Below are 25,201 nucleotides of genomic sequence, written 5' to 3'. Positions count from 1 at the left end.
GGGGAATTGTATGATGTATACAGTATACAGTATACTTGGTTCTTTAATTAATTATCATTATCATTATCTATCAAAAAAAAAAAAAATACAGGGAGCCAATGGGAAGATTATTCACCAATGGGTTGAGTCGGACAAGAGTGGATTACATATGTAACAAGCTGGGACTATATGATATAGACTCTCCAGCTTGAGGGGGAGTGTTAGTGTTGACTAAATAAGGGTAGAATGGTCATTTGAGTCTTATTAGTATGGTGATGTGTCTTTAAGTTAGTTCTGATGTGTCCCAACTTAAATAGGGGCATAATAGACTTTTGTTATTATTCAGTAAACTTATATATATATATATATATCCTGGCCGACCTAAGAGAGTATGTTTTTTTCTCTTCTCTCTGGTTCGAACAGGTTTTTTTCTTTTATTTCTTCTTCTCTTCTCTCCCTCTCTCTCTTTCTCTTCTTCTCTTTTACCGTAAGTTCAGATCTGAAACTGACGAATCTGAATTGTAACAAACAGCCCAAAGTTAGAACCATGTCTAGGAAAACTATCCACATTATGGTTCAACTTTTTTTGGAGAAACATGCTTTCCCCACACCCAACCAGCTTTGTTAGGCTTGGTCATACATCTTGCAAGGGCAGCAGTATAAGAGAGTTTCATTGAAAAATGTCCTTTAGCACTTAACTGATGTGGAGGTTGCAGCACTTAACTATGAAGAAGCACAAGACAAATCTAGAAGGAACAAGATGGTGAAGAACTCTCATGCTTGAATTGAGCTATTTTCTTGTTTTGATGATTTCATAGGTTGTTTTCAGTCAATTAATGATTTCTAGTGGATTGTTATTGTTAGGAAGAGTCTTACAACGTATATAGCTATTAGATAAGGTTATTTTTGGGTATTCCTTACTATTTTGGGGGTAGGGGTATTTTGTAATTTTAGGGTTTTATTTGGCTACCGACCTAAATAGAACCTCTATATAAGAACACTATTAGACAGTGTATGCCCTTAGCTCCAATTAGATTGATGTACTGGTGCATTTATTGTAAATGACTAGTAGTACATAGTTGATTCGAGTTATCATGGTGTGTTTCTGTGTAATACCCTTAAACTGGACACTTATGAGACTCGTGTTAATTTAGAATCTTCATAGCCGTTGGATAGACCTGGAGAATTTTACCCTGCCAAGGCTAACACTAATGTGCTGCCATGAAGGTTGGGGTGGTTTGTCTCAGCTGCTAGGGTAAGACCTGAAGCACATGTAGTGTGGGTTTGATTGAAAATCTGAATTAGACCATTTTCCAGTTATGCCCTGGACCTTGGAGATAGATGAACTAGAAAGTTACACCTAACCCCTAGACTCGATTATGGTACTGCACTAGGTGTTAGATTGGGCTGTCTTTGATATGCCAATCAGTGAGATCCTTAGAGGGGGGTCAAAACATGGGTATGTTGGGGTAGTCTGAGAATTCACCTGAGTGGGTGATCATAGTGACAGAATCAGCCCCTTTGTCAGACAAAGTGAATGATCGGGGAATGCACTCTCTCTGATGGAAACCTAAACTACTGGCAGTTGATTTCAAACTTGTTGAGATTTGTTTTTGCAAAATATATTTATATAGAGATATACATATATATATTATGGTTTTACAAAATGTTTTTGTAGAGAACATTGATGTGGGCCCCACAGCTGTGGTACCACTCTGTCCGTAGGGTAGAATGTATCTAGTCACAGCTGTGGTTGTTTTGTTGTTTTGTTATTTCTAGTTTCAGTTTTATATTGGTTGTTATCTAGTCACAGTTATGATGTAAACACTAAGGGCAGATATGTCCTTTCATGTAACTAGCATAACCTATATATATTAACTTAAAGTGGCGGCGGCAGAATGATTGACATTCTGTTCTTCTCCTCAAAATCAGTGTTCTATTGCTCTTCCATCACTCTTTCTTCTACATCTTCTTCACTTTCTCTTCTCATCGAACCTAAAATCTCTTAGTGATCAAGACTGAATAGCAGTCTTGAAAACCTACATGGTATCAGAGCCAAGTTAGGGTTTTTCATGTGAGTCTAATACCAGCCGACCACATGAGAATCTCCTAGGACTGAAAGCTGAAAAGGAGGAGTTCGCAGACTGATTCTTGGAGATCGCCAGAGGTACTAGCAGCTGTTGGAAACTTGCTAGGGTTGCAGAGTGTTGGTGGTCAGGAAGGATCAAAGAAGACTAGGGTTCAGGTAACCCTAGAAGGCAGCGAACTATTTTTTCCTTGTAAGTTGTTACTTTTTAATATAAGTTCTTTTAGAGAAGATAGGTTGGACCTATTTGGAGGGGAAGGCCGAGCCATTCTAGCTCTTTCTCTCTTCGATTTCCTAGGGTTTTACATCAAACCCTGGACCGAACTGTGTTCCTTTCTACTCTAGGGTTTGAAAGTGATCTGCGACAAGCTCTAGTGGTTGACTGAACTCTGTGATCTACCTAGAGCTACTCTTAAGTTGATTGGTAGATCCGATCAGATTCTAGGGTTTCTTATTAACCCTACTGCAAGCTCATCTATACAGTTTGGACTGTGCGACTGAATTGCTTCCTCTCAGGACTGATTAAAACCCTATTGAATGCTCATCTATATAGTTTGGACTGTGCGACTGAATTGCTTCCTTTCAGGACTGATTAAAACCCTAACTTTCCCTAGCATATAAGTTTTGTTTTAAAGCTGTTCTCATAGTTCTAAGGGGGTTAGAGATCTACGGACAGCTACTGCTGTGTTGGCTGGTTGGTTTCAGATCAGAATTACTTCGGTTTTGTGCACATACACTGAGAATACAGATCAGGCCTATACTGTTTTGATTGTGATTGGTGATTCAAGTACTGTTTTGAGACTTGACAGAAATGGAGTGTAAAATTCAGGCAGAAGGCAGTCTTGGGAACATCAGTTATGGTGGTATTTCTGAGATGGGTGGTCAGATTACGACCGTAAAGTTTGATGGATCAAACTATTTGGAATGGGCCCAATCAGCCATGATGGCTATTGGTGGAAGAGGTAAATTAGGGTACCTCCTGGGAGATATGAAAGAACCTTTCAAGGGAGACCCGACATATACCAAGTGGATGCAAGAAAACTACTTGGTTATGACATGGTTGTGTAATTATATGCAGCTTCATATTAGCCGGAATTATTTGTGGGCAAAAACAGCTAAGGAGATATGGGATGTTATGAAAGAAACTTACTCTCAACCCCTTAATGTTGCCAGAGCATATGAATTGAAATGTGAAGTGAACACCCTTAAACAAGGAGAGAAACCGGTATCGGTCTACTTCTCTACCTTGAAGTCCCTGTGGCATGAGATTGATCACTTAGAGACTCTTGAGTGGGAGAGTCCCAAAGATGCTCAGACCCATAGAAAGCACATCGAGACAAACAGAGTGTTTGAGTTCCTGGCGGGACTGAACTCAGAATATGATATTGTGAGGCAGCAGATTTTGACTAGAGACAATGTGACTCTCTTTCAGGCTTACTCATTTGTACATAGTGAAGAAACCAGAAGGAAGGTTATGATGCAACCCATATCAGCCTTTGTAGCGGCTACACCCAAATCAAGGGGTGATTCAGAGAAGGACAGGAGGAAGGAAGACAAGAAGGATGTAGTATGTGAACATTGTAAGAAACCCAAACATACAAAAGAGACATGTTGGAAACTGCATCCCCACTTGGTTCCTGCGAAGTTAAGAAACAAGAAGGGCACTGCTCATGTAGCCATGAACACTGATTTAGCATCCTCATCTGGCACAAAAGGAACATCTTTGGAGACCTTAGCTGCAGTTCGGGCTGCCCTAATACAGCTAGAAAAGGAGGTTGGAAATTCAGCTTAGCCACTGCAGCCTCCATTAGCCCCTGTCACATCTGCCTTCGCCCATTCAGGTACTCGAGCTTCAGCCTATCATGCCTCAGCTCCAGGTACTACTGAACCTTGTTGGGTAATAGACTCAGGTGCATCTGATCACATGACTAGCTTGCCTTCACTGTTTACTACTTACCATTTGTCTTCTAGTAGGGATAAGGTATCTATTGCTGATGGCTCCTTGGTTCCTATTTCTGGGAAGGGTGACATCAAGCTTTCAGATACTATCTCCCTATCATCTGTTTTGCATGTTCCTAAGCTTGATACTAACCTTCTTTTAGTCAGTAGTATTACCAAGCATATGAACTGCTCAGTAACCTTCTTCCCTGACCGATGTGTTTTTCAGGACTTAGAGACGCAGAAGGTGATTGGGACTGGCCGTGAGACGAATGGGATCTATCTGCTCGGGGAGCGGTTTCGTCAGGGAGAGTCAGTAGAGAAGTTGTCTTTTGTTTCTAAGAGTGTGAGTCCGGTTATGCTTTGGCATAACCGATTAGGTCATTTGTCTTTTCGATCTTTACAGAGTTTGTTTCCTACTTTATTTGAGTCTATTGTGTTGTCTCAGCTACAGTGTGAAAGTTGTGAGTTTGCTAAGCATTGTAGAAAGCCTTATTTATTGAGTAATAAAAGGAGTGATAATTCTTTTGATATTGTGCATACTGACGTTTGGGGGCCTTATCATATCCCTTCCATGGGTGGGTACAGATATTTTTTGTTATTTTGTGATGACCATACCCGCTTTTCTTGGGTTTATCTCATGCGTTCACGAGATGAGGTACCTTCCCTGACCCAAAATTTTCACCAAATGATCCTAACCCAGTTTGATGCCAAGATCAAAGTTCTCCGATCTGATAACGCAAAGGAATACTTTGCTAAATCATTGACATCTTATCTTCTTCATCATGGGGTTATCCACCAGAGCTCTTGCCCTCATACACCTCAGCAGAATGGAGTTGCCGAGAGGAAGAATAGGCACATTTTGGAAGTGGCTAGAAGCCTCATGTTTACTTCTAATGTCTCTATTCGCTTCTGGGGGGATGTTATCCTCACGGCGGTATACCTTATTAATCGGGTCCCTTCCAGGGTCCTTGATATGCGATATCCTTTTTTGCTTCTACACCCACGTGAGGACTTGTTTTCTATTCCCCTTAAGACATTCGGTTGCACTTGCTTTGTTCAGCTTCTCGGACCCCATCCCTCCAAGTTCGAACCCAAAGCCTCCAAATGCATCTTCCTTGGTTATGCACAAACTCAAAAGGGTTATTGCTGTTATGATCCTGTCTCCGGGAGAAAGTTTGTCTCCATGGATGTTACCTTCTTTGAGGGGACACCCTATTATCCTCGGGTTGCCCCTCAGGGGGAGAGTAGTGAGAGTGGGGGTTTGAGTTCTTGTCTTCAGGGGGAGAGCAGTGAGAGTGGGGCAATTCCTTTACCTATTCCATTGGGTGATGAGAACTGCAATGGTGAGGGTGGTTAGAGGGATCAGGAGTTGAGGGAAAGCTACAATGGTGAGGATGGTCAGAGGGATCAGGAGTTGAGGGTTTATCACAGGCGGTGCAGGCAAGTTGATCCTGATCATCAGCAGTCCAGACCAGCTCCAATCTCATCTGCAGCTCCAGTTTTAGATACTTCAGTCCCAGAGCCCACAGAGACTTCCCCTATAGATGATCTTGACCTTCCAATTGCAGTCCGTAAAGGGAAACGACATTGTACCACATCCACAGCCCACTGTATTTCCCATTTTTTATCCTATGATCACCTATCTCCTACCTACAGGTCCTACCTTAGCTCCATTTCCAATGTCCCTATTCCAAGAACAGTGCAAGAAGCCCTATCCGTCCCTGAATGGAAAGATGCAATGCAAGTTGAGATGGATGCTCTATTGAAGAACAACACCTGGGAGGTAGTTGATTTGCCAAAAGGAAAGAAACCAGTTGGGTGCAGATGGGTATTTACGGTGAAGCATAATGCAGATGGATCTATTGAGAGGTATAAAGCTCGGTTAGTTGCAAGAGGGTTTACACAGACTTATGGCATAGATTACTTGGAGACATTTGCACCGATAGCCAAGATGACTACTATTTGAGTTCTCTTGTCCCTTGCAGTAAGTCACACTTGGCCTTTATACCAAATGGACGTGAAAAATGCCTTTCTGAATGGAGATCTGCAGGAAGAAGTTTACATGCGTTTGCCTCCTGGCTTCTATGATGCAGAAGTAGGTAAGAAGGTCTGCCGGCTCAACAAGGCTTTGTATGGTTTGAAACAGTCACCTAGGGCTTGGTTCGATAGATTCTGACTAGCACTTGTGAAGTTTGGATATGTACAGGCCCAGTCAGATCATACCCTATTCATCAAGAGGGTGGAGTCCTCTTTGACACTGTTGGCAGTATATGTTGATGATATTATGGTCACAGGGAATGATAGCCATGAGATTGAGTCTCTTAAACAGCTTCTTCACCAAGAATTTGAGGTGAAGGACCTTGGTGTACTCCGGTATTTTTTGGGTATTGAGGTTGCTAGATCCAAACAGGGGATCTTTATATCTCAGAGGAAATATGTCCTAGACCTGCTGGCAGAAACTGGAAAGTTAGGTGTCAAGCCTGCAGATACACCAATTGAACAGAATCACAGGATTAGTGCCGAGAGTGGGGAGCTTCTTGAAGACAAAGTTATGTTCCAGCAACTGGTAGGAAAGCTCCTATATCTCTACCTCACTCGGCCAGATATTACTTATGCTGTTAGTGTTGTCAGCTAGTACATGCATTCTCCTAGAACCACACATCTTCTTGCGGCAGAAAGAATCTTAGCCTACTTGAAGAGATGCCCAGGTAGGGGTATATTTTCAAGAACAACAATCACATGAAGGTGGAGGTTTATACTGATGCAGATTGGCCTGGGAGTGTTGATGACAGAAGGTCTACCTCGGGATATTGTGCCCTTGTGGGAGGAAACCTTGTCTCCTGGAGAAGTAAGAAACAAAGTGTGGTCTCCCGGTCAAGTGCTGAAGCAGAATACAGGTCCATGGCCAATGGAGTGGCTGAAATCCTATGGCTAAGATCTCTACTTGAGGAGTTGGGTATTGAGTATGAGAAACCCCTGATGCTGTACTGTGATAATCAAGCCGCCATTAATATAGCACATAATCCAGTACAGCATGACAGAACCAAAGACATTGAAGTTGACCGCCATTTTGTGCGAGAGAGGGTCTCATCTCAAGAAGTATGCCTCCCTTACATCACATCCAGTATGCAACTAGCCGACATTCTTACTAAAGCCGTATCAAGAAAGAAGCTAGAGGCGGATCTATCCAAGTTGGGAATGATGAACATATACTCCCAACTTGAGGGGGAGTGTAGAGAACATTGATGTGGGTCCCACAGTTGTGGTACCACTCTGTCCGTAGGGTAGAATGTATCTAGTCATAGCTATGGTTATTTTGTTGTTTTGTTATTTCTAGTTTCAGTTTTATATTGGTTGTTATCTAGTCACAGTTATGATGTAAACACCAAGGGCAGATATGTCCTTTCATGTAACTAGCATAACCTATATATATTAACTTAAAGTGGCGGCGGCAGAATGATTGACATTCTGTTCTTCTCCTCAAAATCTGTGTTCTATTGCTCCTTCCATCACTCTTTCTTCTACATCTTCTTCACTTTCTCTTCTCATCGAACCTAAAATCTCTTAGTGATCAAGACTGAATAGCAGTCTTGAAAACCTACAGTTTTAATTCCCGGGATCCATGTGAGTAGGGATCCATGTGAGCAGAGAGTGCAACACTGTACCTTGCAGCCGAGGGAGAGGTCCTTTCTTGTCGAGCGGTGTTCGATCATTATGGGCTGAGAGGTTAGGTGTAAGACCATTTAGGGTTATACCTGATGGGTAAATCTCATATGAGTCCATAGTCCTTGGGCCTTCATTGTTGGACCTAGGGACCATTTAGTGTAAATGTTGGGCCTGCTAAGAGCCCATATTGATGGGCTCAGGGGTTCACTGCCTTCAGCAATGAATTCGGCCAGGCCTTGTTACAGAGGCTGGGTTGAACCCATATGGCTTTTGTGGAGATCAATGATGGGGTCCTACACCATACAAAGAGAGCCAAAGTAGCCAACATTTAAAAGGGAAAGTGGGCCATATGACTTAATGGGCTTAAAGCCCATTTCAAACTGGGCTTAAGTGATTTAATTAAATGGGGCGAATCTGGTTTATAATCTGATTAGGACCAGCAATAGGATAAGATAACTCTTATCTACTTAAGAGTCCAGATCCAAATATCATATTTGGATTAAGAAACTCCTTCCTAATTGGATTAGGAAGCTGATCCTAAAAGGGTTATAAATAAGGAGGCGAAATCCTCAGTAGGTGAATTCTTCTTCTGTAGTTTTCTCCCTCAGCTCTTGCCACCCCTACCCAGTTCGATCTCCATTCTTGGATTTGATCAAGATTTGATATTGATATTGTTTTTTGCTAGAAGAAACAATCTAAAGTCATGCTCACAACCCCTTGCGTGATTATTGCTGAAGAATTAGGGTTCTTGCTGAAGAACCTCCTTGCTGATCCTGCCTCACCAGAACTGTGTAATCTTCAGTGGAGGCGGGTTTTGGTGACCTCTTTGGGTGTGAACACCTACATTGGGAGTTACTTATATTCCGTATCAGGTATATCCCTCTCCCTCTTTTGGTTTCAGATCTAGTCCAGTTTGTTTCAAGAACGAACCTTGAAAAATGCAGTTTTTCTAAATTAGGTAATACGATTCCCGGATGGGAGAAAGAAATTTTTGAAATTTCGCCCAGCCACCCTGCATGGTTCGGCCATCCATATGATGGATCTCCCATTCCTTCAATTATTGTTAGGAAGAGTCTTATAGGGTATATAGCTATTAGATAAGGTTATTTTTGGGTTTTCCTTACTATTTTGGGGGCAGGGGTATTTTGTAATTTCAGGGTTTTATTGGCTGCCGACCTAAATAGAACCCCTATATAAGAACATTATTAGCTTCTGCTCAAAAAAAAAAAAAGAAGAAGAGGATATTCAATTACTTCAAGCTTAAGAAAGCTGTTTGTTTTCTTTCTTCACTCTATTTTCTTCATTCTCTTGAATTTCTCAAACAGTTTGGGTGATTTTTTCTGTAAACTAAAAACCACTAGAACAGATCTGCTAGACCTGTTCTCCTGCATTAGGTAACTTTATCTTTATGATCAGGCAAGATAAGGGCCAACTTTAGTTTTTGTAATAGTGTCCAAAGCTTGGTGTAATGGTAAAATCTCACACTGACAAGTGTGAAAACTTGGGTTTGAGTCTCAGTGTGGCCCCTTCATGCAAAAAATGTCAAAGGTTAGGTCTGTATCTAGTTTACCCCTCCCAAGACCCCAAATAGTTGGAATCAACATGGAAATATTGGGTAATAGCCCTTTAAGTAAGGATTCATTAATCTCCCTGTGAAGAGGAAGTCTTTGGTTCTGGAAAGTGGGGTTCTAGATCACCAATGACCCATGGATGGTTCAGAAATTTATAATTGCTAATCAATTCTTATTTTGTGATTTTATTTTGTTATTTATTTAGGCATATACGATTAAAAATAGAAGTTCTTTAGATGCTCTTTTCTGCATGAGGAATTTCCTAAGAGTTGTAGTGTATGAGCATAAATAGTAGTACTATAAGGTTAGAGGTTGTTGATTCCCAATTTTCTATTCTGCAGCTCAATCAGCAATGCGAGGATAGGAGTATTTTACGCTATGTTTACTACTATTTAGCCAGGATTCTATCGGACAATGGCTCTCAAGGTTTAAGTGCAGCTGGTGGGATCCCCACACCAAATTGGGATGCTCTTGCTGACATTGATGCTATTGGAGGAGTGACTAGAGCAGATGTTGTACCTCGAATTGTTAATCAGCTTACTGCAGAGGCTTCAAATGTTGATGTTGAATGTAAATTGGTTTCTGCATTTGAATTATGGCATTCTTTCTATTTATATTTAAGTTTTTGGTTCATTTATTTTATGTTGCTAAAACAGGGTTCTTTTTAATGGTTATTCCTATGATTATTTATGACACATAATGCTAATAGGTTAGATGATATTAAAGTAAACAAGTACAGATCCATATATGATATAGTAACGAAAAATCTCTCAATACCAGTGTTCCATTGTTGACCCAGATGATTGAACTATTCGAACCGTCACTTGGCCTTGATTACGGGTCTGGTTTTCATAAAATCCCAGATTTGATAAAAAATGTTGACTTGGTGAAAACCCATTCGATCTAGTCACTGGGTCACGGGTTAACCGTTATGTGTGTATGCAAACTTTCGAAGTCCTTAACTTTGTGCTCGGTTGTATGATTGGGGTGATCTTTATGTCAATTTTGGGTAACTTTTCAATAACTACATGTTCCAAGGTGCCAAAGGGCTTACCCTGTTATTTTTGCCAAAATCCCCTTTTTTGCCTCAAAATCCAATTTTAGCATTTTTATAAATAAAAATAAAAACTTAAAGAAAAATTATAAATTAGACATAAAATAATATATGTATCTACGTATATTACATATAGGATATAATTATACATTATTTTATTGATATAATACTTCTACATACATACATGCATATATATATACATATATATATGAGGCAAATATGGTTCAGCATCCGGGTCGGTTTTTAAAACATTGCTCAATACGTAGAGGGTGGTAAGAGAATGCACATGTTTGCTAGGTTGTGAAGTTTTGGATTGGCCTTTGACTTATTTAGGCCTCCCCTTAGGAGATGGCCTCAAGAAAGAAAGCTTTTGGAACCTGGTGGTGGAAAGATTCGAAAAAAGACTTGCTTCTTGGAGGAAAAATTATCATTCTTTGGGGGGGGGGGAGGATAATTCTGATTAGGTCTACCCTAGCTAATCTACTTGTTTATTTCTTGTTTGTGTTTAAGATCCCCACTAAAGTCTCCAATAGGTTGGAAAAGTTGATGAGGGACTTCTTATGGGAGCTAGGCAATGAGAAAAGGGACCATAGAGTGGGCTGGGAAGTGGTGACTAGGAGTAAGAAGTTAGGAGGTCTAGGGATAGGGGGTGTCAGGAAAAGAAATATGGCTTTGTTGGGGAAATGGTTGTGGAGGTTTCCTTCGGAAAATGATAAATTATGGACAAAGATTGTGACTAGCATTCATGGGCTCGAGGACAATGGCTGGGATCCTGGAATTCTATAGGTGCATCTCCTTGGAGAGCCATCCATGACATCCTTTCAGCTTTCTCCTCTTATATCAGGTATGGGAATTCAGATTAGGTGAACACTTTAGTTGTTCAGCGGGTTATGGAACCAATTATGAGGTTCCGTGCTAGTATAAGCTTCATGGGCCGCATTGTAAAAGATGCGGGCCCCATGTATTTAATATTGGCGTGGAACCTTATCATTGGCTCCACAGCCTGCTGAACAGCTAAAGCGTTCAGCTAAACCTTGCTCCAGGTATGGCTTGAACTCAGGTAACCTAATAAAGTTTTGGGAACAAACTTGGGTTGGGGATTCCCCTCTAATGGAACAATTCCCTTCTCTGTATGCTCTATCAAACCTCAAGAATGAACCTAACTCTTCTTTTCTTGTTCCATCAGACTCTTCTTTTGGGTTTGGGTGGAACCTGTGATTGAGGAGAGCCGTCAGGGATACAAATTTGGATTCTTTGGTAACTTTGTTAAATACTCTTGAAAATGTTTTTTTGGATCCCTCTAAGGAAGACATTAGATTTTGGACCCCATCTCCCTCGGGCACCTTCTCCTGTGGCTCATTCTTTGATACCATATCTCAGCCTTCTGCTCCTCTTGGATTACCCTTCCCTGTTATTGAGATTTGGAGCAAGCCCATTCCTCCTCGGGTTGGTAGTTTTTGTTGGGAAATTTTCTTGGAAATAATCAATACAATTGATTTAAGTCAAAGAAAGAGACCCAATCTTTGTTTATCCCCTAATAGGTGTTCCCTTTGCAAAGCTGATGGGGAAACATGCTACCACCTTTTGGTTTCTTGCCGTTTTGCCAAGACTATTTGAGAGTGAGTTGTTCCCTTTTTGGGTGTATTTGGGTTCCCCCTGTGGATGTACAAAGCTTGTTTTCACCCTCCTTAAGTTGGCCTAAGAAAAGAGGGAGAATGGTGTGGAGATGCATTTGGGGAGCAGTTTGTTAGTCTCTATGGGAAGAAAGGAACTCATGTATCTTTTCTGACAAGGAAAGAACCTATGAGAGTTTAACAGAACTGATTCTGTTAAGGGTGGTCCACTGGCTGAAATCTGTGGACCTACTCATAGATGTCTCACTGGCTGACTTGATGAGAAACTGGAAAGAGATAGCTAACACTTCCCAATTTAAGAGGTCTTCTAGCCCCTCTTGGACGTCCCCACCTTATGGATTCATATAACTGAATATTGATGGCTGTAGTGTGGGGAATCCTGGGTCTTCTAGAATTGGGGGTGTGTTCAGGAATGTGGAGGGGATTATTTTAGCTTTGTTCTCAGGCCCTATTGGAGAATAAGACTTACTTAGAGTTGAGATCTTTGTCTCTGGAAGGTATCCAAAAAGCTAGGGATTTGAACATCAGGAGGTTGATCCTTGAAGGTGATTCAGAGGTGATGATTAGATGGATAAAGGAAGACAACAACAGCATGTGGAGGTTTAGCAATGAAAGGAAGAAATTCAAATGGCTTACTAGGGGTATTGAGGTGAAGTACAGCTGGGTGAAAAGGAGTGCCAACTCACTTGCTGATGGTCTAGCCAAACAAGGGGCGAATAGGGATTCTTTATTTTGGGCTAATTTTTACATTTTTCTTGTAATCTATTGGTGGGGAGTTAAGATATTTTATCTCCCCCTTTCTTTTACTTATATTTCTCTTGTTAATAAAAGTTTTCAGTCACTGATAAAAAAAAACATTGCTCAATACTATGGTTCACAAACACTTTATCACCTATATTATCTACTACTTGCAAATGAAATATGCATTGCATTGACATGCTTATTATTTTATTTTTGCAAATAACTTGTCGCAATATTTTAGAAAACTTTTGTCCATGAAAGCAGTCATGGTTCTCTCACATACTGTCTACTTCTTGATTGGTTATGGTTGACTTTTAGTTTTCTCTTTGGAATAGGAGGGGTTTTGAGAGATAAGGATTGCAACATATTAGCTTTTTTCTAGGAATGACAACGGCGCGGGGCTGGGACGGGGAGCCACTACCCATTCCCGTCCCTGCAAAAATCCCCATCCTTATCCTTGCCCCTGTCCCCACTAGCGGGAATAAGGTTTTCCCCATCCCCGCGGGATCTCCTCTCCTCGTGATTTTTTATAATGTCAACTATTTTTTTTTCTTTTGTTTTATTTAAAATTAAAAATAAAATAATTAAAATTTGCAATCCCATTAAAAAAGATTCAAATATATTCAAACATATTTAATCATATTTTTAAAAATATTAATATACATACATACATACATACATACATACATACATACATGTATGCATACATATATACATATATTATTAGCGGGGATCGGGGTCTCCGCAGGGTGGGGAGTGCTCTCCCTATCTCCGCCCCATCCCCACCAACGGTGATGAAAATTTTCCCATCCCCGTCCCTGCGGGGGGAAAATCATCCCCATCCCCACCCCATTTGGGGTTTGGGAGACTCTACTAGGGCTGAACTCTTAGCGGCCCTACAAGGCATTCAAATTGCACGTCAACTTGTAGTGGACAATTTAATAATTGAAGGAGACTCTAAAGTTGTGGGTTGGCTAGCTGATTCGGATTCAGGGGTTTAGTGCTACAGGGATCTCTTAAAGAAAGCCAAGTGGTTAACAAGAAACATGTGCATTAGTTTACACTGGATGGAAAGGTCGGCAAATGCTTTGGCTGATTGCCTTGCTGAACAAGGGGTTAATAAGGGAAATTTGTACTGGGCTGCATTGTAATCTTTTGTCTTTTGCTCAATTTGTAATTCCTTTTAAGGAGAGGTTGCACCTTGTTCCTCTCCTTGGAATGCTTGTAATGGTTTTCTCATCTTGTTAATAAAATAACCATTCAATTATCAATTTTTTTTTGTTTTCTCTCTGAAAAATTCTTGATGCTAAATATTCTGTCTACTGCATGCTGAATTGTGTAGAATTGTACTTAATTTATCCAGTTCATGTTAACATGATTTGAAGTAGTTTTGCTTTTTTTGATTGTTTTTTAAAGTTCATGCACGGAGACTTGCTGCTTTGAAGGCTCTTACCTATGCTCCATCAAGCAATAATGAAAATTTGGCCAAGTTATATGAAATTGTGTTTGGCATTCTTGATAAGGTTAGTCCTGCCCTGCATTTTTCTAATAGAAATAAAGGCATTAAGATTCAATCAATGTCTTTTCTTTAAATCATTTGACAATATTGCAACAATATTTTATAGTTTCTTTTGTTTGTTACTGCATACTGGTTGAAGTTGATCTTGTTAAAATTTTTTTGAGGCCTTGTTTTCTTTTTCCCTCAATTTCAGGTAGCTGATACAAAACAAAAACGCAAGAAAGGCATGTTTAGTAGCAAGGGTGGAGATAAGGAGGTAATAATATTAATTTTTTTAATGGGTAACTAGTATAACTTATGTTAATTTGTAAAAAAAAAAGGATTTATTTATAAATATGCCAAGCATTTTTATACTTGGGCAGGCCAGAACCTGCCCATCCCACTTATTCTATTTATCTTACAACTGAGCCCAAAACAATTGATCCCTGTGCTACACTTCTTTGGCAAGTGCATCAGCCAAACTGTTTTCTGATCTTCTGACCCACTGTAAAAGTTACTAAATTCTCTGATAAAGTAATTAGCTTCTCTAAGAATCTACATGAACTGCCATATTGCTTGATTTCTGTTCTCCAACCACCTCAACAATACTATTTTGTCACCCTTGTGACAATCTTCTTGAGATTTAAAGAATATATCAATTCAATCCATGTAATAACACTGCCAACAGTTGCTGCCTTTTCTGAATACTCCTATTCTATAAGTGCCTGGGTTCCTAATACTGTATGTCAAAATTCATTGTGATGCATCCATTCCTTGGTGGTCTCCATTGCATTTGGGTCACTGTTTTAGTGAATGATGAACTGGACACCTGCTGCCATCCTCTAAATATTATCATCCATACTAAAATTCAAGCACATCCATTGTTTTTATCTACTGCACCACCTTTATAGGGATGTCTTCCTCCTTTGTTCTTAATTTCTCATTGAAAACTCTCGCATTCATTTTCCCTCATGTTGTCCAAAGGACCACTGTCCTTGTATTTTTCCACCTTATTTTCCTCCTCTTCTTTGGCATATGGAAGAAAGATGATGAAAATAATCTAGCCACATCATGGAGAAGGCTCTACGTACAACCAAAGAGCGAAGAAAACCTTATCAAAATACTTGAAACAAAAGAGCTGGAGATTAGTAAATAGTAAGCTGATTCTTCACTTGCACATAAGAAACAAAAATGTGGGGACAAGGACCAATTTGGCTTCCTCTTTTGTAAGGTTTCATAAGTATTGTTTTTTCATGAAATGCCTCCTCATAAAATGCTTTAATTTTAGGTGGCACCAGCTTACTCCAATTTTCTTTCGTTGGAAAGGGCTACGAAAGAGAGAGGGAATAGAAAGGACATGGAAGAAAGAACTAAGATGTGCAAGAAAAAAGGCGAGAGGGATTAGGAGTCCAAATATGATTATCAGAATTGGGCAAGTTTAGCCAAACATCTCCAAGTAGGTTCAACAAGTCAATGATGAGACTTGGTGCGGGTTTCTTTCTCTTCACTTTCAGTAGCAAGAAGGAAGCTATTGACATCCTCGATCATGAACAGGATCATCTGAGGTTTCCAGATTTAAGGTTGGGGAGATGGAAGTCATGGAACCCTCTAGTCGGAGCGCTGAGAAACATAGGGTCATGAGGTCATCGAACTTTGTCTGGATAAACGTCTTCGGCATTCCTCTAATTGCCTAGTGCTTCCAAACATTTAGAGATGTTGGGGATGCATGTGGGAAGTTTAGGTTTGTAGACTCAGGAACAATTGAATGGAAGAACTTAGTTTGTGCACGGATTTTAGTTGAGGTGAAGGAAATTCATCTTGTTCCAGTTTCTTGGTGGTTGGTTGGGTGACTTTTTTTTTCTGTGAAGGAGGGAAGTGGTTCTCGATCTTCGGCTGGTTCAAATAGTAAGATGAACGTGCTGGTTACAGAGGAAAGGTAGGAGGTTGAAGACGAGGGCAGTTTTGGAATAAAAGAATTAATTGATGATAGCTGGGTTGACTTGAGCCTTTTCGACTCTCAAGACTATGGGAAGGTAAAGAGGGGAGAGTTGGGAGTGGCTTCGAAAAAGGGAGAAAGAAGTGGGGCCCAGTCGAGAGAAAAGGTTGGGGCGGCTTCACACGTGATTTATTAACTATGGATGACTCTAAGGATAGGGGTTGAGGGACATGTTGCCGACCAAGAGGAAAAAGGAATAGGGTCTGACCAGGGAGTTGAAAAGTCTCCTTTGTTATGTATAGAATGGGTGCCTTGTGACAACAATGGAAATGCTATTGGGGCTCACCATCCTCAGGCTCCACCAAAAAGTAGAAGAAAGAATTTTGTCCCACTTAGGATTGGGAGCAATAGAAAGTATGTAGTAAAGTTCAAGCGTTCAAAGACAGTGGGAAGGGATTGACTAGATTAGTTTGGGATAAGCTGCATTAAGAGGAGAGAGGTAAGAGGGGAACAAGAGATCTCCAGCGGCGATGAAAGGGAGGAGAAGAAGGCTACTGCAGTTTTGGCAAAGGTTTCTGTTCCTCGTGATGTGGAGCAAAGCCCTAACAATAGCGTGGAAGATCTTGCTGGTTGCATTCGGAACAGGGGCGACCTGTGGAAGTTGTGGAAGTTGCGAATCGAAAGGTGCTTGAGGGTAAGTCACCTTTGGATTCTAACCCTATGGTGAAGGAAGGTTTGAGTGGCGAAAATGAGTGTTTTAAAGAAGCTGAGAATGGTCTGAAGGAGAAGGATGTGGATTTAAGAGGTTCCGCTGATGCTGCTATAGGAGGTGGTCGTGTTATTGGCATTGAAGGAAGTGGAACTGTTGGAGATGATCATTGTGTCCTGCCCCAAACCGAGAGTGCAATTGACGATCATCGGTACTTAAAGGAGGTGGTGATTGGAAAGATAGGTGTGGATTTAGGCAGGAGGGGGAGGTTAATAATATTTCAGATGCTGCTGAGTCAGTGAAGTCCAAAAAACCTTGTGGAACATGGGAGTAAGATACTCTCATACTGTTCACGTTACAAAAATTTTCTCTCAGTTGAAAGGTGGTTTGATCGGGACTGGACCTACCAAAAAATACAAGGTCTACAAGAGAAGGGGCAGCAGTCTTACAAAGAGGACAACTGAAGATGCTGCTGGTAAGGACTCCTGGGTTGGTTCTAACATGGACAAACAATTGGGGACTGAACAGCAGGGGGAAGCAATAGAGAACAATTCTGGTTCCACTGTAAGAGAACGTGATAAAATCATTGAGAGGAAGGTGGTGATATCAGGAAGTATTTCCATTGAGGAAGCGGCTAAAAAAGATGTAGAGATTGATGGGTCTGTTTTTCTGGGGTGGTGAGGAATTTGCTAGGAAAGCCTTCGAAGAGTTTGAGAGGAAGAAGAGAGAAGAAACTCTGAAGAAAAAGGAAAATGGAGGTGGGAGGTGGAATGAAGATGTCAACGGTCAGGAGGTGTATGAAGGGGAAGATTAGAATCCTGGTTTTGCTAGGATTGCTGATGCCCGAGTAGAACCTCAGCAACTAGAGTGAAAGGGAAAGGTGAGAGAGGGTCCCCTTGTCTAATTCCTCTCAAAGTTGGAAAGAAGTGCACCACAGTTCCATTCACCAATAAAGAATAATGACAAGTCCAAATACACCCCATTATCCACTTGTACCATCTCTCCCCAAAACCAAAGCTTCTCATCACTTTCAATCGAAAGGACCAATTCACCATATCATAAGCTTTCTCCAAATCCAACTTGAATAGTAATCCTTTTTTTTTTTCCTTCTCTTTTCATCTCCTCCACACTTTTACTCGCAATTAAAATTTGATCGGTGGTTTGCCTATTCTTCACCGAGGCCCCTTGATTCAATGAAATAATATTGGGGAGAGCTACTTTGATACTGAACCTTAGCTATTATTTTATATAAACTATTCACCAAGCTAATGGGTCTAAACTCTCTAGGATATGTTGCATCAACCTTTTTAGGCACCAAAGCAATGGAAGTTTAGTTCAGACATGGATTTATTGTTCCTCTCCCAAAGAATTCATTTAAAACTTAAAGTCCTCTTTCAAAATGTCCCAACAATCTTGGTAAAAGGCCATTGTGAACCATCCGGCCCTGGTGCTTTGCATCTATCCATAAAAAACAGTGCCTTCTCTCATTTCCTTCTGCTCAAAATTCCTCTCTAACTAGACTTTTTATTTATTTGATAGCCTTATCCATTCCAAATCATCTACCCACACTCTATAATTCAAGGATCTTGTAAAAATGGATCTGAAATCTTTTTTGAAATGCCCCAGCTATCTCATTTTTCTGTGTGATTGTTACACCATCCACCACTAGTCTTGAAACATGAATTTTCCTCTACTATTAGCCAATGCATGAAAAAACTTTGTATTTCTATTACCCTCTTTTTTTTTTATCAGAACACTATACAGGATTGAACTACAGGCCTTCAGTTTATAAGACTGAAGCTCTACCACTGAGCTATAGGGGCTCAGTTTTTCTATTACCCTTCTTCACCCATTTATGGCTTGCTTTTTGCCTCCAACTAATTTCCTCTTTGTAAAGTAAGTCCTCCAACTATTTCCTCAAATCCCATTTTGCTTCCTTATCCTCAAGTGATGGACTCTAATGATCAATTCTTAGTTCAGGGTCCGATCATTGCATTCCATGAATAAATAAATAAAAACAATCCTTCACCCAACTTTCTGATCACCACCTGCTTACTTGTGTGCCATTTGTTTTACACCCAGGCTGCTACCTTCTTCTCGTATTGATTTAAATTAATAAACCTACCAAACAACCAAGCTTTAAGGAGGTCTAGAGACTCTAGACATTGCTGCACATTTCCCACTTCATCAACCAACTCCAGTTGAACAGAATCTTTTGCTCTTCTAGATGTTGCCATCTGCTTTCTTCATCTCAGTAAAGGTCACTTTTTTTTTATGATAAGTAATAGAAAGAGATTTTTTTAATAGATTATCAAAATCAAATTACACAGACTGCCCAAAGGGAGGCACAAGATGCAGCCACTCAAACAGTATCACATTACAACTGAGCCCAGAAAAGATGACCCCTATGCACCTAGCTTAGCTAAAGGATCAGCTAATACACTAGCTGACCTCCTTTCCCACTGAATGGGCATGTTTTTCCTAATAATTATTTCTGTCACTGATCTAAGAAGGGAAAAGGAAAACCTAATGGGCAAGGTTTTCCTTTCTTATGAGGAATCCCTCCAGTTAGAATTTGATTGAACCATGTGAAGCTCGCATTCATAGGTGAGAATTTGATTTAATACTCATAGCGGTGGATCTATTGTTTCCTTTCCTCTCATTTGGAAACTGGACCACATTCAAATAACCACCTATGCGTCAAGGGTCATATGTTAGATCTCTGATACTATAAAATTTCCTCTCTCTCTCTCTTCTATAAAGTTGGGTAACACACATTGAACTAGCACCATTCAAGATTGTCCTCTTTGCTTTTAATCTCGAAGGTGTCAAGGAAGTTCCTGCCAATTCCTATTCCACTACCTGAACCTCATTATTCCACATGATAGTTGATAAAGGTCCCAGAAATAGGGCTGATGGCCAGCTCTTTTTTCTGATTTTTTAGTGATCAAATACTCATTCATCTCGAATCAATCTCTAGGGGCTTTGCTTCTTGAATCAAGATGATGCTTGCTTTTTTCCTCTTGAAAGATTGTTTAATTGTTCGTCTCCTTTGGGCACTTTCTGGACCTTCAATGTTCGGTTAATAATCCTCATGGTAATACCAGTAATGAACACCTTCCCCCCCGAACTAAAAAAACAAAGGGACCCCTAATGCTTTAACTGGAGCCTTCTCCCCCCTCTTTCCTACTGAAACATGGGAAACCATGAGATATCACAAAGAACAAATTCTTAGGCCTCACTCTCACTGCTTCTGTGCCTCAGAGGAGTTCAGGGATTTTTTTTTTTTTCTGTTTTTCTGTTTTCCTGAGAAAGATAAGTAATGAATTTATTAATAAACAGGAGACCAGAAAACAACCTCTGTACATAGGTTGCTGTACACGGGGAATATACAATGCTGTTCACCATGCACTTAAGCAATTTGATCCTGACTGTTTACAAAAAAGGTTTTCAAAATAAAAAAAAAGTATTTGAATTCTTTCCTCTAAACATTCTGTGACTCGGCAACCAAGATTTCATCTTCCCCAAAATTCTGCTTGTAACTACTTTTTTTTTTGATGAATAATAATAAATTTATTGATTCATAAGAAAATTAGAGTGAGTTCATACATCATCCCAACGAGAGGCGCGAGCTGCAGCCCCTCCCTGAAACTTACAAGTAAACTAGGAAAGAAAAACAAGAATCACAACTGAGCCCAAAATAATTCTTCCCTATTTACCCCTTGCTTAGCTAATACATCTGACAAGGTATTTGCTGATCTCCCCACCCACTGTACAGTGACCAACATATTCCTTGTCAACCAACTAAATTTCTTCATTTCATTCTTGTATCGCCACATAGCCTCTTCAGAATTTTTCAACCAACCCACCACCACTTTGGAATCCCCCTCGATTATTAGGTGTTGTACCCCCAGCTGGTTTGCAAATTGGACCCCTTGTACAACAGTTAAAAGTTCTGCCCTGATGGAATTCCCAATTCCCAAGGACCTGAGTAGAGCAACAAAATCTCTCCCTTCTCATTTCTCAAAGCACCCCCCACTCCGGATAATCCTGGATTACCCATGCTGCTTCCGTCAAAGTTCAACTTAATTGAGCCTTTGGGTGGAGGAGACCAGCTTGTAATTGATTTGGCCTTTAAAGATAAACACCTTGCTACTACTGACCAACTTCTCCAAATGTCATTAAAGGAGAATTGATGAAAGATTTCCAAGGTCTTCAGCCAATGTATTGCCATGTTTAGCACACAGTCTTTCAAATCTTGGCTGTTCCTTTCCTTATCTTGAAAAATTCTGAGATTCCTTTCTTCCCAAAGAGTCCAAGTCAAGGCAGCACGAGCACATCTCCACATAATCTCCCTATTTTTGTAAGCCAATAAAAGGTAGAATGGTTGAAGAGCATGTGAACTTCTGCTGGTAGACTCCAACTACCCCCAAACAACGAAAGTAGCCAAGCCCAAAGGTCTGCAGAAAAGGGACAAGATACTAATAGATGGTAACAATCCTCACTGTGAGCTCTACAGAGGATACACCAATTAGGAAAAATACAGAGAAAAAGGTCTTCTCTTTTGTAGTTTGTCTAAAGTGTTTACTTTCCCATGGAAAGCTTCCCAACAAAAAGCCATAATTTTTGGGGGAACTGGCTTACACCAAATTTCTTTTGACGGAAAGGGTTGGTGAGTAGGAAGTTGAGAGATGGACTTGAAAAAAGAAGCACAAGTGAAGGTTCCATTGGGTCTAGGAGTCCAAACCCTCTTATCTGGCTTGGAGGGATCCAAACAAACCTGATTAAGACACCCAAAACTGATTTAGGATACCAGTTAGGGAAGCTAGGAATATCTATTGTAAGCCTCTTATCTGGCTTACCTACCTATTATCTATTGTAAGCTAGGAAAATCCTAAAGACAGACAAATAATAGGAAGGTAAGTTTGGAGGGATCCAAACCAAATCTGTGTTTATGGAAAGACAGACAAATAATAGTCCAAACCCTCTTATCTGGCTTGGAATATCTATTGTAAGCCTTGTCCACTCTATTCCAGGACACAGCCATAAGGTTGTCTCACCTCACCTGGATGGCTGGATCCCACCCCAAATTTCTACACCCATATTAAACTGAAAAAATTATCTTCCAGAGATTGTCTTGTTGTTCATTAAACCTGAAAAACCATTTACCGTACATAGCGACATTTACTTCCCTCACCCTTCTAATCCCTGAGCCACACTTCCCTTTGGGAACACACATTTTCTCCAAGTCACTAGGTGAAAATTTCCCTCACCCTTCCACCCCCTCCACAGAACATCTCTTATTTTTCTTTTCAATTGCATTTTCCACCGAAGCTGTAATAGGGAAGAGAGACAGGAAGTACATGGCGTTATTGATACATTTGTCACCCAAAGGCATACCCAAATATTTGGCTGGCAGCTTTCCCACCTTACAACCACATCCCACACATCATTGATCTACTCCACCGCCCCCACAGCCATGACTTCAGTCTTGGAAGCATTTGGATGAAGACCTGTCACTACCTCAAACCATCAGGGATTTCTCATTTAATGTAGGTGAATTCTTGTTCAGATGTTATCTTCTCTTCTTATTTTACTTCTTTTCTCAAATTCTCTGTTCTGTTCTTGGATTGTAATTTGTTTAGTCAAATTTGATACTTTCCTTATCATACTTCTGGTGATATTTCAATTATGATGTTACACTGTAGTTCATTTAAGCAGTGAGTTAGCAATGTCTGAACAATGATTGCTTTATGGGCTTCTTACAGTTTATTATTCGAAGCAATTTGCAATATGCTGCCCTTAGTGCTTTGAGAAGACTTCCTTTAGATCCAGGGAATCCAGTATTCCTCCATCGTTCTGTTCAGGGGTATGTGTTCTTTCTCTTTCTTTTTCTTATAGAATATTTTCCACATTTCCACACTTGATTACATACTAGATCAAATCTACAGCACTATCGGAGCTTTTGCTTGTGGGGTGCTTAATGTAGAAAATGGTGAGAACTAAACGATGACACTTTCAATTGAGCCAATCTGGTCCAAGTCCAACTCAAGAATTATTCTCGAGTTAATTTGTACAAAAATTATAATATTATTATAATTAATAATATAATAATTATTATAATAACATTAATATTATAGTATTATGAAGCCTAATATTATATTATTATATATTTTTTGTTTATTTATTCATTTTTGAATTATAATTAAAATTAAAAAAAATACTGTTATTATTAGTTAATTATACATGGAACTTTAAAATTTATTAGTTAAGTTAAATGAAATTCTTATTAATTTTATAGTTTAATTTTAAAATTTAAAAGGAATGCAATTATTTATTTCAATTAAATTTAATAAAATTAATTTTACAATTTTTGTTAATTTAAGTAGTTTTATTTTGAGTTTAAATGGAATTTGAATGGATTTTCATTGTAATAACATGGAATTTCAATGAATTATAAAGTTTTCATTAATTACTTATAATTTTAATAGTTAACTATAAATTAATTTTAAATTATATTTTTCAATATTGTATTAATTAATTTTAGAATTTTTGTTAATGTAAGTATTTCTAAATAGAATCTAAAAGTATTTTAAATTACAATATTATTACAGATTTTATTAATAATAAATAATTAATAATTATTATCATATTATAATTATAATGTTACTTATTTATTTAACTAATTTTATGATACTATTCATTATTATATACATAAGTATATAACTAGTATTGTTATATGTAAGAAATATTTATGATCTTAATATCTTATTTAATTACCAACATTATAATAAGAATTAGTTAAGTTTATTTTGGTTATTTGACTTACTCATGAAATAATTAAATACTAATGTAACTTGGTTCTTTTATGTTAATTGTTGTTAATTAAATTAGGTTTTGATTTGCTTAAGTTTTGAATTATAATTACAATTAACGAATTACTATTAATTAATATAGAAATTGCAATTACAAAGGGTAGGCCTTGACACAACGGTTAGGTTGCTCCAATGCGACTTGAGTGACCAGGGCTCAAATCTTGGAAATAACCTCTCTGTATGCGCAAGGGTAAGGCTGTGTACTTTTGCCCCTCCCCAGACCCTGCATTGGTGGGAGCCTCATGTATTGGGGTGCCTTTTTTTATACAATTTGCAATCTTAAGCTTTTAATTTACTTTATATTAATTGGGAAAAAACATTATTTTTTATTAAAACTAACATGTTAGATCACACCCAAACCCAGTTCTAACATGTTTCTAAGGTCATTCAAACAATTTGGTCCAAGCATGAACCACCCAGCCTAAGCATGAGGCTGTATGGTACTGTACAAATTATAGATATGGTGAGTTTATGTGTTGAAAACAGTTCTGTTATTGCTGTACCACGAGCAACACATTACATGGTAACAGTCATTGCACAAGATCATTGAAACATGTGAAGGGGTGACTCGATTTGATTGTCTTCTTCTCTCTATCATTAAAATGGGTTTACAATAACTTGAATTGTTAAAAACCTAAAATGACAACAAATACAGCCGTGAAGTTATTGGAAAATGCCGGGAAAAGGAACTTGGCCCTCTTGGGAAAGTGGTTGTGGAGGTTTCCTTTGGAGCAGAAGAAGCTATGGACTAGAATAGTGGCAAACATACATGGGATGGAGCAGAATGGATGGGATGTTGGAATCAGAGCAAGGTCCACAAGCAATTCATCTTGGAAAGCCATTCATGATTTGCTTTCAGTCTTCTCTCCCCTTGTCAAGTATGATTTGAATTTTTGCACTTGCATAAAATTCTGGGAACAAACTTGGGTGGAGAATGTTCCACTTAAGGACCAGTTTCTTTCCTTGTATGTCCTCTGTGAGTTAAAAAATAAGTCAATTTCTTTTTTCGTCACCCCTTCCTCCTCAAGTTTTGGGTTTGGGTGGAACCTGGGATTGAGGAGGGCTGTGAGGGACTCTGACCTCCACAGTGTCTTGAGCCTCCTTGACCTTCTTGATAATGTTTTCATTGACCCCTCTAAGGTGGACTCTAGAACTTGGACCCCGACCCCCACGGGCTCTTTTTCCTGTGCTTCCTTTTTCAAAGTCTTATGTTAGTCCACCAGTCCTACAACCTCTCCTTTCCTGGTTAATGAGGTTTGGTGCAGACCAATTCCTCCTAGGGTTGGTAGTTTTTGTTGGGAAGCCTATCTGGAAAGATTCAATATTGGTGATTTGCTTCAAAAGAAGAGATCCAATACATGCTTATCACCTCATTGGTGTGTTCTATGCAAAGCGGATGGGGAGACTGGTTTTCACTTACTGGTGTCGTGCCAATTTGCAATGTCAATTTGGGAATGGGCTTTTTCTCTCTTTGGGCGCAGGTGGAACCCTCCTTCAGATCTGCAGAGCCT

General features: G+C 39.5%; 1 protein-coding gene across 4 annotated transcripts in view; it reads left to right on the top strand.

Annotated features, from left to right (window-relative positions):
- The window catches only part of LOC148864781 (uncharacterized), a 140,271-nt gene that overhangs the window by 30,739 nt on the left and 84,331 nt on the right, over positions 1-25,201 (top strand). For all 4 annotated transcript variants that reach the window (XM_088976179.1, XM_088976178.1, XM_088976177.1 and 1 more), the window contains exons 4-7: positions 9,585-9,813; positions 14,089-14,195; positions 14,385-14,447; positions 22,584-22,684. In XM_088976179.1, coding sequence (XP_088832305.1) covers positions 9,585-9,813; positions 14,089-14,195; positions 14,385-14,447; positions 22,584-22,684 — 500 coding nt within the window. The remainder of the gene's footprint in view (positions 1-9,584; positions 9,814-14,088; positions 14,196-14,384; positions 14,448-22,583; positions 22,685-25,201) is intronic.

This window comes from Nelumbo lutea, chromosome 3 (assembly GCF_056320005.1).
Source record: "Nelumbo lutea isolate HS-2025 chromosome 3, American lotus-T2T, whole genome shotgun sequence".
NCBI classification, from domain to species: domain Eukaryota; kingdom Viridiplantae; phylum Streptophyta; class Magnoliopsida; order Proteales; family Nelumbonaceae; genus Nelumbo; species Nelumbo lutea.
Note: the sequence above shows the minus strand (reverse complement) of the source record. Positions and strands in the feature narration are given on the sequence as shown.